The sequence below is a fragment of the Leptonychotes weddellii genome, chromosome 11, assembly GCF_054177405.1.
Source record: "Leptonychotes weddellii isolate Sample4059 chromosome 11, ASM5417740v2, whole genome shotgun sequence".
Taxonomy (NCBI): Eukaryota; Metazoa; Chordata; class Mammalia; order Carnivora; family Phocidae; genus Leptonychotes; species Leptonychotes weddellii.
This window is the reverse complement of record NC_138379.1, coordinates 50,165,582-50,178,928: the sequence shown is the minus strand read 5'-3', so window position 1 is coordinate 50,178,928 and position 13,347 is coordinate 50,165,582. Positions and strand designations below refer to the sequence as shown.

The window sequence follows — 13,347 nt, the reverse complement described above, 5'->3', positions numbered from 1 at the left end:
CGGTGAGGGAGGTAGGATTCACACTCAAGGCTTCAGGGCCCACACAGCATCTGGAACCCAGCAAGGATTCAATACTGCCTGGTGGTCCCTTGTCAGTTAATTCTGTGTCCTTTCGAAAACCTCCGGGGCCAGTCTCTGCCCTAGCCCCCAGCATCCCCTCCCACTTTGCTTTCAGGACAGAAAGCTGTATCAAAAATGGGGCACATGCACAGTGGCTTATCATCCCCACTGCACAGATGGGAAGGCTGAGGAACGAGAAGCTGCCCAAGGGCACAGAAGGATAGGGAGTCTGAAGCCGAGCAAACTGGCCTGGCCAGTGCACCCTCCTCCACTCCTTCCTGCTCTGAAAGCTCTGGACTGCACGGGGACTGGGGAGGGAGGAAGAGGAGCCCTCGCAGGGTGCTGGGATGTACTCCTGGGGAGGCAGGAGGATCATCAGCCAAACCCGGGGTTTGGCCCTGCGCCCTCTGTGGCTCAGAAAGCAGCTAATGAGGCTCTAGGGCCTGGAGATCCTGAGTCAGGGATCCCTGTGGGCCTCAGTTTCCCCTCTACAACATGGCCGGTGGGCCCAGCACAGCCAGCTTCTTATCCCACACCCCCTCTACTACCAGCAGGGTCCTGGGTGAGAAGGCAGACACTCTCCAGGAAGGTGTGCTCACACAGGCACACAAACTCAAACCTTCCCACACCACGTTCAGTGTACCAGGAATCAAGGCAGCAACCAAGGACCCTCGGGCCACATCAAAGGATTCCAGAACCAACCTAAAGAGGCTCTCACTGGCCAAAGACGGGCCAAGCTCAGCATCAGTAAGGATAATTACTGCAATGGACGAAAACACATCAAATATGTTCCAATCTATGAAACCGCAACGATACAAAAACAAATAATTAGTCACTCCTGGAGGACAGCTGGGACTGGAGGACAGTTTCTTTTAAAACTGGAAAATTAAGGGAAACAATCGGGATTTATCCTGCCTTTTCGATACAAACTGTACCCAGTGGGTAACCAATAGGGAGGTTTGTATCTGGAGATGAGTTGCAGAAATGAAGAAGAGACTAGAATATTAGACTCTCGCCATTTTACGACCACTGGCAAATAATGGATTTAGTAATGGTCATCGACAGCTTATAACATCATGAAGAAGAGAGATGACCAGACATCACGTGCCTCGTGAGAGAAGTACACAATGTCTCCTATGAAGCAGTCATGCCAAAAATTTGTACCTGAACCTTACGAAACCACTAAGGTAAGTCTGAGCTTACAGGAAGTGCGTGGCAGGGAGAACACCTGAAACAACAGCATGAAAACCAAGCCAACGATGGAAGAAAGAAAGGTTTAATATTGAGGAAGTTTCTACTTCAAGAATCTAGAAAAAAATTTTTCCCCAGGTAAAGGGAAGGAAATAATAAAGATAGCAGGAATCAATAAAATAGAAGACACTCAAAAAATAGAGAAAATGAGGGTCCATCTCTGGGCTCTCTATCTGTTCCATTGATCTGTGTGTCTGTTTTTGTGCCAGTACCAGACTGTCTTGATGGTCACAGCTTTGTAATATATGCAGTGACCCGAAGGGGCACGAGCACCCCAAGGTTCATAGCAGCAATGTCCGCAATAGCCAAACTGGAAAGAACCAAGATGTCTATCGACAGGTGAATGCATAAAGAAGATCTGATAGATAGATAGATAGATAGATAGATAGATAGATAGATAGATAGATAGATAGATAGATAGATATACACACACAATGGAATATTACTCAGCCATCAAAAAGGATGAATTTACCATTTGCATCGATATGGATGGAACTGCTAAGTGAAATAAGTCAATCAGAGAAAGTTATATGGTTTCACTCACATGTGGAATATAAGAAAAAGTGCAGAGGATCATAGGGGAAGGGAGAGAAAACTGAATGGGAAGTCATCAGAGAGAGAAAAACCAATGGAAACTCTTAACTCTAGGAAACAAACTGAGGGTTGAGGAAGGAGAGGTGGGTGGGGGGAATGGTGTAACTGGGTGATGGGCATTAAAGAGGGCACGTGATGTGATGAGCACAAGGTACTATCTGCAACTGATGATTTACTGAACTCTACATTTGAAACTAATGGTATAAATAAAATTTTTAAAGAAACATACACACATTTATGGCAGAAATTGGAAACCAAAACTCCTCCTGGGCATTTGATGCAATGAGGGAATTATCGTGAAATGTGAAATTATTTTAGTTGTGTTACAGGATTGCGGTCACAGAGTTTTGTTTCTGTTTTGTTTTGCTTTTGATGACCCCTTATTCTCCAGAGATGCATCCAGAAATATTTACAGACGAAATGACATGTTGCCTGGAGGGCGTGGGGGGTGGGAATAAGAGGAAACAAGACTGGGGGAGAGTTGACAGTTGCTGAGGCAGAGGGAGGGGTACAAGGGAGCGCATTAAGCCATCTCTCTCCTCCCATGTTGTCTCCAGTTGAAACGCCCCATCCCCACGGCCCCCAGCTCCCTGTCCCCACATTCACAGCCCTGAGGCTCTGTGGACCCTCTCAGCCTCACCCCCAAACACCGCCTCCCATCTCGGGCCCCAAGCAAATCTGCACGCCTGGCTCCCTCTCCGGTACGGTCCCCTTCCTTGTCCCTCAGGGGCGAGCTGAGCAGCAGCTTCTGGGCTCTCGGGGTCTGGAGCTCCCCGGGGGCAGCCCCTCCCCCAGGCTCTTTCCCTGATCACTGAGCAGAGCTTCTGGAGGGCGGGGCTGAGCCCCACTCTCAGGCCCAGATCCCGCCCTCCCCCACCCCCCCCATCATGGGAGGCCAGCTCCACAGCCAGGCAAGTCTTTCTGGAAGAAAAGTCTCCAAGTGCCAGCCGCAGCAAGGCCCTGTCCGGCTGGTGACCTTGCAGCCACTCCTGGACACGTGTCCAACCGCCCTGCATGGCCCAGACTCAGCTTCCGACCGGCCGCTGCTCAGCGTTGGCATCTGCCGCCCCTACTCTAGGGCTGCTGGGAGACCCAGGATGGACAGTGGCCTCGGGGGTGCCGCCTTAACTGTGGAGGGCTGTGCACCTGTGAGGGGTCATCCCGCTGGGGAACGCAGTACAGGCAGCTGGACCCACACAAGTCTGCAAACCTTGGGGCTGGTGGGCAGCTCAGGTGACCTGGTCAGCCTCCCTCCTGGGGGGAAACCTCAACAACAGCCCCCCATGCAGATGGGAAAAGAGAGGCCTGAGGGATCGACGCACTTACTTAGGCTGAGCTGGCAGCCAGGCAAGGATTGTGTGGGATTTGGAGACCCCCCCGGCACCCACTGCAGAATCAGCCCAGAAAGCTCAGGCGATGCGGGCGCCATGGGGCCCTGGTGCCTGGAACGCTCCTGGCTCAAATCCTCCTGGGACTCTGGCCAGTGGGACACGCCCGTGTGAGTGTGCAAGTGCGTGAATGTCAGTGCACGTGGGTGTATGCAGCATGCGTGTGTACGTGCGTGTACACACGGGCATCGTGTGTGCGTGTCAGTGTGTGTGCAGGTGTGGCACGGGGAAGGAGCTTTTCACTGATTTCTGCCCCGGAGCCCATAGGGCCAGCTGGGGGCATTTCTGCAAAAGGCCAGCAGGGCTGAGGGCTGAAGGGCTGCAGGGGGGCAGTTCCTGTGTTACCCAAGTCAGGTGGGTGAGTCCCCAAACTAGAGGGTGCCTGGTTCCAAGCATCTGAAGTTCCTCAGTTCTCAGCTTCTGATTCCAAGAGTCTCAAATTCCTGGGTTTCAGATGCCACGACGGGAAGAGGCCAGGAAGCTTGGGCCCCCCACCCCTACTCCGCACACCCTCGGGAGCGTAGAGCCCCGTCGCTCACCACCCGGAGAGGACCTGATGCATCTGCAGGGGCCTGGGGGTTCCTGTCCCCAGGGCACAGCCAGATGCTCAGAGACCCTGGTGGGACCCCAGGCTTGGGTCAGGCCCCCTCCTGCTGGGCTGCCCAGCTGCACCGTGGGGGCTAAAGATCCCCTCAGCTGGGCCACTCTGAGCCCAGTGATTATGGCGGAGGAGAATCCATGCCCTCTTGTCCACTCTCCAACCAGAGCCGGGCCCCCGCCTGTCCCTCCACCCCACACTGCCCGCTCCCAGAAGCACTGGGCTGCTGTGCCACCTCGGGCAACTCACTTCGCCTCTCTGAACCCTGCGCTGCTGCTCTGTAAATCAGTGCTGCGGACACTCCTCTCAGAATAACTGCAAAGTAAGACCATGCATCTACAGTGACCGGGAGAGTCACGATGAGCAAATGGAGAGAGGGTGCCGTGTGCCAGCTCCCGACGCCCTGTTTCACTAACATTAACTCATTTAAGCTTCACATGGGCCCTACAAGGAGGCACCATCATTAGCCCCTGCCAACAGGCCCAGGGAGGCTGCCTAGGGTCACATCGGTGGTCAGTGGCGGGCCCCTCAGCACGGCACCCACTGCCTCAGTGGGAGGCAGAAGCTCAGGAGACGATAGGTCTCTTCACTCTATGGTTTCTTGTGGGTTTCCTGGAAAACGGATCCTCATTTCCCACTCCCGGCACTCCCCGCGGCCAGTCTCGGATGCAGAGCCAGGGAGGAGAGCAGGGGTGGAAGGGCTGGGCTCTGCTGCCCCCACCCCTTCCAAAGGCATCTTCAGGAGTGGATGGAGGCCGGGGCTGGAAGGGCAGGGCTTGGGGAAGGGAAACAAGGCAACCGCAGCTGCTCTGGGGAGGGCTCGGAGTGGAGGACGGCGCAGGGAGACCTGGCTGCTCAGAGCATTTCAAAGCAAGGGTCATTCCCAAGCAAAACCCCAAGTGTGGCCTCTGAAGCAGGACCTGACCTCGGTCCCTGGGAAGAAGCTGGCCTCGCCCGGGCCTGGGCCCTCAGGAGGGGTGGGGCACTGCCCCTGTCCACCCCAGGGGGCCGCAGACCCAGAGCCTGGTCCACACACGTACCCCTCCTTTGGCCCCTCCAGGCCTGCTGTGACTTCAGGCAGATGGCCTCATTTTCTGGGCCTCTTCGTCTCTGTCCAAAAACTGAGTGAGCTCCAGAGAGATGACAAGGGGAAAGAGCTCTAGAGAAAGGCCAAGTGGGGCACTAAGGTGATGTTAAGGTGATGTGGTGGTCAGCAGGGGGCCGCCCGAGGACGTGCGTTCAACTGGTGACAGAGGCTGAGTGAAACCTGGACGTGGGCCTAACCCCACCCCACCCCAACCATGCCACTCCCCGTCCCGTCTGCCCCCTGCCCAGCCACCCTACAAGTCGGGGGAGACTGGAGATTGTGCATGGCTTGGACCAGACGGCACCTCCCTGGGGCCTCAGCATGGCTCCACGCTCCAGACAGAGGCTGGTCTGGGGGCCACGGGGGGAAAACCGTCAGGGGTGTTAATACCTGGTTGGGTGTCAGGAGACCCGGTTCTAAACTCCATCCTGATGTCTGACCTTGGGCCAGTCCCTGGACTGCTCGAGACCTCATCTCTGAAAGCAGCAGGAGGAGTTGAAGGGAATGCGGGAGAAGGCCCGGGGGGGGATGTTCAGGGCTCTGAGGGCTCGAGAGGGCTGTCAGAGCTCCTGAAGGGGCAGGGGTGGCTCGCGGTGAGAGACTGCACACCACGAGGTGGGGACACAGAGGCTTTATTGGGGACACACAGTGCATGGGGTGGATGTGGTGGCTCAGGGTGGGGGTACAGGCAGTCTGCGCCAAGAGGGCCCCCCGAGCTGCAGGGGGAGGTCAAGCAGAGAGGCGAAGGGCAAGGCCATCTCCAGGAGTCTGGACACCCCTAGCTGTCAACAGAGAAGATGGGCAGGCAAGCCCAGCCGGGAACAGGCCCGAGAGCTGAGAGTCAGAAAGGACCACAGCCAATCCCCACCTAAAGAATCCCAACTCCAACACCCCACTCCTGTCTGCATGCCTCCAGAGTGGGAGCTCACCCTCCCAGCAGCCCCAACCACTGAGGATGGCTCTCGCCCTCTGTCTCTCGGTTCGTCTATTCGTAGGGCCCCGCGGCGCTCAGTGGCTCTGCTTCGTGAGGAAAATGTCACGGGCCTGTTCCTGACAAAAAAGAAAAAAAACAGGGCTGGCCTAGAGACAGGGTGTTGGGGGCACTTCCTGAGGTGCCCCCTGGGCCTGTGCCTTTCCTGCCCAGGGACCTGGAAAAAACCTGACATCCCAGCAGGGACACCTGAGGCCCCAAAGAATCTAATGTCTCCAGCTCCAGGGCTCTCTGGACCCCTCTACCCTGCTTCCCCCAGGCAGAGGGAAACCCCTTCACTGTGCTGTTCCCTGCTTCACGGTATGAACCTCAAAGGCTCTCAGCTCAGGAGGCCCCCCTCCCCAAGGTCATCCTGACCAAGCCCCTGCTAAGGGCCACCCATGAGCCAGCTGGCCGATACATAATAGATCATCTAAAATCAGACTGCTTGCAGGGCAGGTACAGACTCTGGAACACAGCCACATGAATACTGCACGCTCTCTCTCAATATATATGCACATGTATAGACAGATGCATCTCTTTGTAACTTTTTCATCTGTCCCGTCCCTGTCACTTCGCCCTCCTGGAATCCTCAGAGGAGCAAGAACGGGCAAGCACAGCCTCGAGCCTGTCAGCCGCTCCCCACCGCCCCAAATCAGCCCCCACGGCAATGCTGCCTGAAGTCCTGAGGCCCCTGAGGCGTCGTGGGACCGCGCCAGGCCCGGGCCAGGAGCAGTGCCTTCCTGGGTCCTCAGGCTCACTGTGCACCTCTGGACTTCAGCAAAGGGCGCTGCGGCCAGGAGGGCAGCAAAGGCTTGTGGATTCCCCAGGGGGGCTGCTCCGTCGTCTCTCCGTCTCCCGAGGAAGCCCGACGGCTGGCGCTTTGGATCTCTCTTTCTCGGTGTCTGTCTCTCTCGTTCTGAGTCGCTCTCCGGACAACGAAGCAGAGAGAAGGCAGATGCTTGGCCCCGACCGGGCCTCCATGGTCTACAGCAGAAGCAGCGGCAGTCGGGTCAGCTTCTAGACTACAGGGCCTCTGCATCTTCCTCCCATGAGCAGGAGTGCCAGCACCGAGGAAAGGAGAGGAGGAAGGACACAGGCTCAGCGGGTCCCGGGCAAGCTGAGTACAGGCCAGCAGCTAGAAGAATGTCCTCAAACACACGCCTCGGGGAAGGGGGTGCGGGCAGGGGACGGGGCGGGCGGGCACGGGGAGGGGGCAGCAGCCAGGAGCTGCCGTCAGAGCTGGTTAAAGACCACAGAGGCCTTGACGTCGGCGGGCTCCAGGCCCTCGCCGAAGGTGATGAGGAAGTACATGACCTTGCGGATCTTCGCCAGATCCGCCAGGCGCTCCCCAAACTCCAGGGCATCGGCCTCGTTCCAATCCATGGCGGCCGAGTCCTCCCTGCGCCAGAAGATGGCAGTGGGGTCCAGCAGCTGGCGCGTCATGAGGTTGGTGAGGTCGGGCGTCCAGTTCTGGGAGGTGCCCGTGATGGTGACCTTGCCGGGCTTGTCCAGCACCACGTCCCAGCGCTCGAACTGCAGCTTCTGCTGCCGGACGAAGTCCAGGCGGTACATGGCCTCGGCCGGCTGCAGCAGCTTCTCGCCGTCCTGGCGCCTCCCCCCGCGCAGCTTCAGGCTCTCCACGCGCAGCCGCATCTGCCTGGTCAGGTCCTGGTCCAGGACCAAGGGCATGCTGAGCTGCGGCTGCTTCGGCCCGTCCTCCGCCATGCCCGGCTGCCGCCGCCGTCGCCGCTCCTCGCGCGGCCGCCTAGGAGCGCGGTGTGCCGGGGCCTTGCCGCCAGGGCCACAGGGCCCCCGAGGACGCCCCGCCTACCCTTCGGCCCTCCCCCGGCCCCTCCCCTCCTTGCCCTGCCCAGTCCTCAAACGGGGGTGGGAGGCCCCCAGCGCCTCCTCTCTCCTCCTCCAAGAGGCAGTCATGGAGGCACGGCCCGCGGGCAGGAGGGCGACAGGCTCCTCGGGGACCAGGCTGCTGATGTCAACTGCTGTGGTAACCGCCCTGACTACCTGACTACCTGACTACCTGACTACCTGACGACCTCGGAAGGGCTTGTTTGTGAAGAAGGGAGCCTGCACGGGGCAGTGAGAAGGGGAAGGGGGTGGGGAGCAGGTGCTCGCTGGAGAGACTGGAAGACCCCCTGGCGGGAGGGTAGGGGGGACAAGGAACGGAGCGGTCCTGCTGATCGGAGATGTGCGGTCACCCCAGCCAGAGCCTGCAGCCACCTCGCCCTCACCTCAGCCTCACCCCTCCACACTCAACCGCCAAGGCCTTCGTTCTGCCTCCCAGGGACCCTGGGAGCCCTCCCGCCCAGCCCCACTGCCAGGACTGGCCTGGCCACCACCACCACCTCTCACCTAAACCCCTGCGCAAAGTTTAGACCTCATCAGAATCCCCTGCAGGACTTAGAACACAATCACTGGGCTCTACCCCCAGCGCTTCTGATTTAATAGGGCTGACGAGGCCTGGGCATCTGCACTTCTACCAGCCTCCCAGGGGATGCTGATGCTGCCGGCCCCCAGGGCCTGTGAGAATCACTGACCTGCAGGATTCCTGCCCGCTGGCCCTGCCTCAACACGCCCGGGTCTCCTCCCACTAAAATCCCAGCACTTATTCCACCCACATCAAGCCTCAGTTTCCCCCAGGAGACTTGAGGCTGAGGAAGAATCTGACAGATGTCTGCATCTGCAGTGCCTGAGGCAGAACCAGGGGGCTCGGCTAGTATATTCCAGTAAATGGAAGAACTGGAATATGTGAGTGTATCTGGGCGTGGGAGAGAGGAGAAGGGAAGCTGCCATGACACGCCACACACAGAAAAGAGGACAGAGGCACAGGCCAAAGTTTAACAACTGAAAACAATCTAAAGGGTCTAGTGGACCACAAGCACAGTAACTGCTAGATGGAGGCTAAATCAGTCAGTGAGATCTTGGCTACCTGATCAGCAGGGGGTCACCAACGGGGACAGAGCATGTGAGCAGATAATATCTCAAGCCCTGAGGTCAGCTCTGGGGGTCGCTGGTGGCAATCCCCCAAGGGCATTCGACAGGATGCGAGATGTCTAACTGCCTGACCCTCCCAGAACCTTTCACTCTGCACCTGCAGAGGAGAGGGAACAACACAGCTGAGGAATTACTGTTAAGTTAAGCTGGCACCTAGAACAGAGCTTGCCACATAGGAGGCCCTCAGAAGATGCTTGTTGAATGAATGAATGAATGAATGAATGGCACTGAGAAGAGAACTGATGATAGGGCCCAAGGCCAAGGACAATCAGAGGAAGATGTGCAGATGCGGAGAGTATACAGACACTGACTGAAGCCAAAACGAGGTTTAGGGGCAGGTGTGGGTCGAAGTGCAGGATGAGGGACACGCCTGGAAGGTGAGGCCAAGGAGACTGGTCCTTCGGCGGAACACCTGCGGGAAGGACAGATGTAGGCGTGGGCTGTGGCCGCCATGGAGGCAGGAGGCCGAGGTGGTTGATGGTAAAGTCTGATGGAGCCACAAACAGGAACTGAGGCCAGGATGATGAGGGCAGGGCGTCAGCCACACGGGCGCGGTAATCCCTGGGACACAGCAGCACTTGGGTAGAAAAGGCCGGGAAATTAGAGGTGCCAAGTCCCTGGTGACCGAGTGGGAGATGGTCCACAGGGGTTGGCAACAAGGTGGGCAGGGCTGTGGGGTGTGGGGAGCCAACGGCATGAGCCTGTAGGGGCTTCCAAGTTGAGGGTGCGTTCTGGAAGCAGCACTGAGGAAAGAGAGAACGCCCACTCCATCTCCGGACCTGCAGGATGCTGGGGGAGGTGTTCGGTTTCTACTGGTGGGGAGACCCAGGGGCTGCACGCCCCTGAGGAGAGCCTGGGCTCAGCCTGGGCTGGCTGCCAACCTGCAGGAGGAGGCTGAGGGTGGAAGGCGTCCGGGGCCTGGGCCTCAGACAGGCGGGGCAGGAGAGGCCCGAGTGGGAAGGGAGGAGAGGAAGGGGGCAGGAGGCTGTGGGTGGGGCTGGGCCCAGTGCCACCCACAGCTCTCTGCTCGGCCACCAGACACCTTGGGAAAACCCACTAAAGCCTGGCGTAGGAATGAACAGAGAAGAGCAGCAATATGTGATTGCAAAACTGTGTACTGAAAAGCAAAACAAATGCCTCTTTAACCCCAACTAGAGAAACAGTCTAGAAGGAAACATAGCAAACCCTAACACTGGTTCTTTCTGGCTAAAGCAAGCCTTCAGCGACATAGTACTCGTGCACATCTTCAGTCCCCGGCGCCTGGAATGGTGTGGGGCCCAGCTGGTGCTCAGTTACCAGGGCCGAATGAACTCTGTAGCTCACGGGCATGAGCTGCGCGGATAACAGGGGCGGGGGAGTATTTTAAGTGGAACTGAGTCCTGCCACCACGTGCCTCCCCTGGCCGTGCCCCAGGACCGGCCACCCCCCAACACTCCCTCTCAGACAGCCAGGCACTCACTTCCACTCAGCTTTCCTCCTCTGGCCAGGGGCGCCTGAGGTTCGGAGCAGGGAGCGGGCCTGCCCCCATGCCAGGGCCTGCACCAGGCTCTGGGGGAGGTGAGCGCCCAGAAGGAACAAGGCCTGATGGCAAATGCTCCACCCCACTGTCACATCCTGATTTCTGGTCCACAAAACCCAGTCACCTGAAGTCCACTGTCCCGCCCTCACAGAATGGACAGATGAGGTGGGGAGACCATAATGCCCCTACCAGGGATCCCATAGGAGGGGGAGGCCCACTGCCAAGAGGTGTCTTGTAGAACAGAGGGACAGGTGGGGAACCCAGAGGCGGGGAGGGAGGGGATTTAACACGGGTATATTGTCACTAAATGCCACAGGCTTACCCTCCCCCATCACAGGCTCCGTTCATCCTCCTACAACTCTGGGGACTAGAAAGGTCAGGTTCACACCAAGGCCCAGAAGGAACCTTCCCTGCCCAGTGTCACACAACAACAAGGGACCCAGCCAGCATCCAACCCAGGTCTGGCTTGTTTCAAATCCTGTGCCCATCAGCCCCAGGCTGCATCAAGAGGTAAAGGGGTGGCTTCCTGGAGGAGGGGGTACTGTGTGTTGAGGGCATGGTGTACCAGCATCCTGAGGTTCAGCATCCCCAGAGTGAAGTGGTTGGGGGGCGTGGGGGTGCAGCTCAGGCTGAGCACCCCTGTTTCTCCATGGAGAAAACAGGACGGGGCAGGGGAGGCCCTGCAGGGCAATGGGCCCTAAAGCGAGGGCTGACAACAAACAGGGCCCAGTCAGCAGGGACAGGAAGGGAGGTAAGGCAGTAATAAGCTCCCCAGGGCCCCCTACCTCCTTCTAGGGCCCAGGAGCTCTCACCACAGAAGCACCAGGAGGCAGAGTGCAATTAGCCAAGAGCACCTTGCTCTGCTCCAGCCTCCCGGGGACCCGAGCTCCTGGAGATCAGCTTCCAGGCCCTTGCAGCCTCCAGACCAGCCAGGCCAGGTGTCCTGTTACCCTGCAGGCAGAAGCTTCGGCCCAGAGACAAATCAACACAGACCCGCCACAGCATCAATGACAGTCCTCCTGCCTGTGGGTCCTGGGCCCCTTCTTCCACTCACTAGATGGGGTACCTGCGGCACCGCCGAAGGCCAGGCCCAGGACAGGACACACGGTAGGCGGAGCCTCCTCCCTACAAATGACCAGCGAGCCCATTCCCCGGGAGGGGACACGGTGGGCCAGGCTCTGGCCCCACTGAAGGCCCCAGGAGGCACAGGGTAGGAGGGCCGGCCGTGGAGCTGCTGCCCAGCAGCTCGGTCCAACAGTTTGGGGAGGGGCTCTGTTCTCAAAACTTTCTTGAGCCTTCTCTGGGCCAGGATCCTGCTGGGCTCAGTGGGAAGACATAGTTGGGCCAGCTTTGCCCACGGGGAGCTCACCTCAAGAAGGGAGACCACAGGTAAACAGGGGATTATAGGGCAGGGTGGGAAGTACAGGGCCAGCCCCACAGGATCCCTGAGTGCCACCGTCAGCCCCAGACTGAGCCCTGACTTAGCTGCGGACGGGCTCAGAGGCTGGGGGACCTAGTTCTGGGCCCAGAGAAGGAGCCTGGAACCTGGAGACAGAGGGGCAAGGACAGAGAACAGCATCCTGAGAACAGCACTAGGCCCCAACCCTCTCTTGAGGCCCATGAGTGAAATGATCCCGCATGTGGCACTCTGAGGCCTTTCCAGCTTGGACATCCTACAACCACCCGCATCTATAGGCTGCAGCAGTGACCTTTGCTAGGGCCCTCCAGCACCTGTGTCCACAGGACCATCAGGAGCCAGATCCCAGGGATACCCACCCTGGGGTGGCTTTGAAAGGTCACACCCCCGTTCAGAAGACATGAGAGTAGGGCACCTAACACAGTCCCAGCCCTGGCTAAGGGCACAGCTCCCTCTGATGGCTGAGGGACGCTCCCTGCTTGCCTGGGAATACCCATTATGTTCTATGAATATTAATTATCAAAACACGGGTAATGCTGTCTCCATTCACTGGGCACGGCACTGCACAGGCCCTTTGAGAAGTGTCTCAGATATGAGCTACCCTCACATCCTGGTTTTTCGGATGAGTAAACGGAGCTAATTATAAAGCTACCAAATGGTGAGGCAAGGGCTTCAACCTAAGCCATAAGGCTGACATGCCCAGAGCTTGTAAGCCCTGCTGCTAGCTCCTCAGAGGAAGGGCAGGAAGGGCAGGGATGCGCAGGGGACTGGTATCTGCTAGCACAGGAACCCAGCATGCAGTCCTGATGGATTACTCTATAGAGACCAGCAGTCCAGCCTCTACCCCAGCCTCTACCCCAGCCTCCCCGCCTCCCCAGGAAGGGAGCTCTCAGTGTGGGATTAAAGGGCTGCACTGCCGAGTGCCGCCACAAGAGGGCGAAGTGTCACGACCGGAGCCAGTTCTTTCCAACCTAAGCCCTTGGTGCTGGTCCAGAACATCAGCACTTGGAACCACGAATCATGAAACAAAACCAGCTGGACTACTCCCGCTGAACAAGTGAGAAAACTGAGGCCAAGACAAGGACAAGGACTGGCTAAGTCTCTACAGCAGGTACTGGCAGGGGGCCTCCTGAGCCCCAGTTCGTGGGGTCTTCTCACACTGCACCTGATTCAGGCAGTTTCCACATTTCACAGGTGCAGATTCTGCCAGGTGGCTCCAGGGACACCGTGGGCCCCCAGTGTTCAGGTGGGGACACATGAGAATGCCCTTGGGAGCTACAGAGATTCCCAGCACCCGGCCCTGGAGAGCCTAAGCCGGCAGGTGAGGGGCCAGCAATTCTGCTGTTCAGCCAATGCCATGGTGTCACCCCCCCCCGCACCGCACAGGTGTTCATAAAGTCAGGCTGCACCTCCCCTGTCCGGCAGCGAGGGCCCCATCCCAGGCCTCA

The 13,347-nt window shown here is 58.3% G+C and overlaps 2 protein-coding genes across 4 annotated transcripts in view; both read right to left on the bottom strand.

Annotated features, from left to right (window-relative positions):
* CAPN5 (calpain 5) overlaps positions 1 to 13,347 on the bottom strand; it is a 51,685-nt gene that overhangs the window by 14,854 nt on the left and 23,484 nt on the right. The window lies entirely within an intron of this gene.
* Positions 5,595 to 13,324, bottom strand: OMP (olfactory marker protein). Its single transcript, XM_081798896.1, has 2 exons — positions 6,717 to 13,324; positions 5,595 to 6,028 (listed from the first exon to the last, which is right to left on the bottom strand). Exon 1 carries the CDS (start codon positions 7,674 to 7,676, stop codon positions 7,185 to 7,187), a length of 492 nt encoding a protein of 163 aa, XP_081655022.1. The 5' UTR covers positions 7,677 to 13,324; the 3' UTR covers positions 5,595 to 6,028; positions 6,717 to 7,184.

Bases quoted from the DNA above. Each gene is read 5' to 3' on its own strand.
- OMP (XM_081798896.1), bottom strand. From the start codon at position 7,676: ATGGCGGAGGACGGGCCGAAGCAGCCGCAGCTCAGCATGCCCTTGGTC.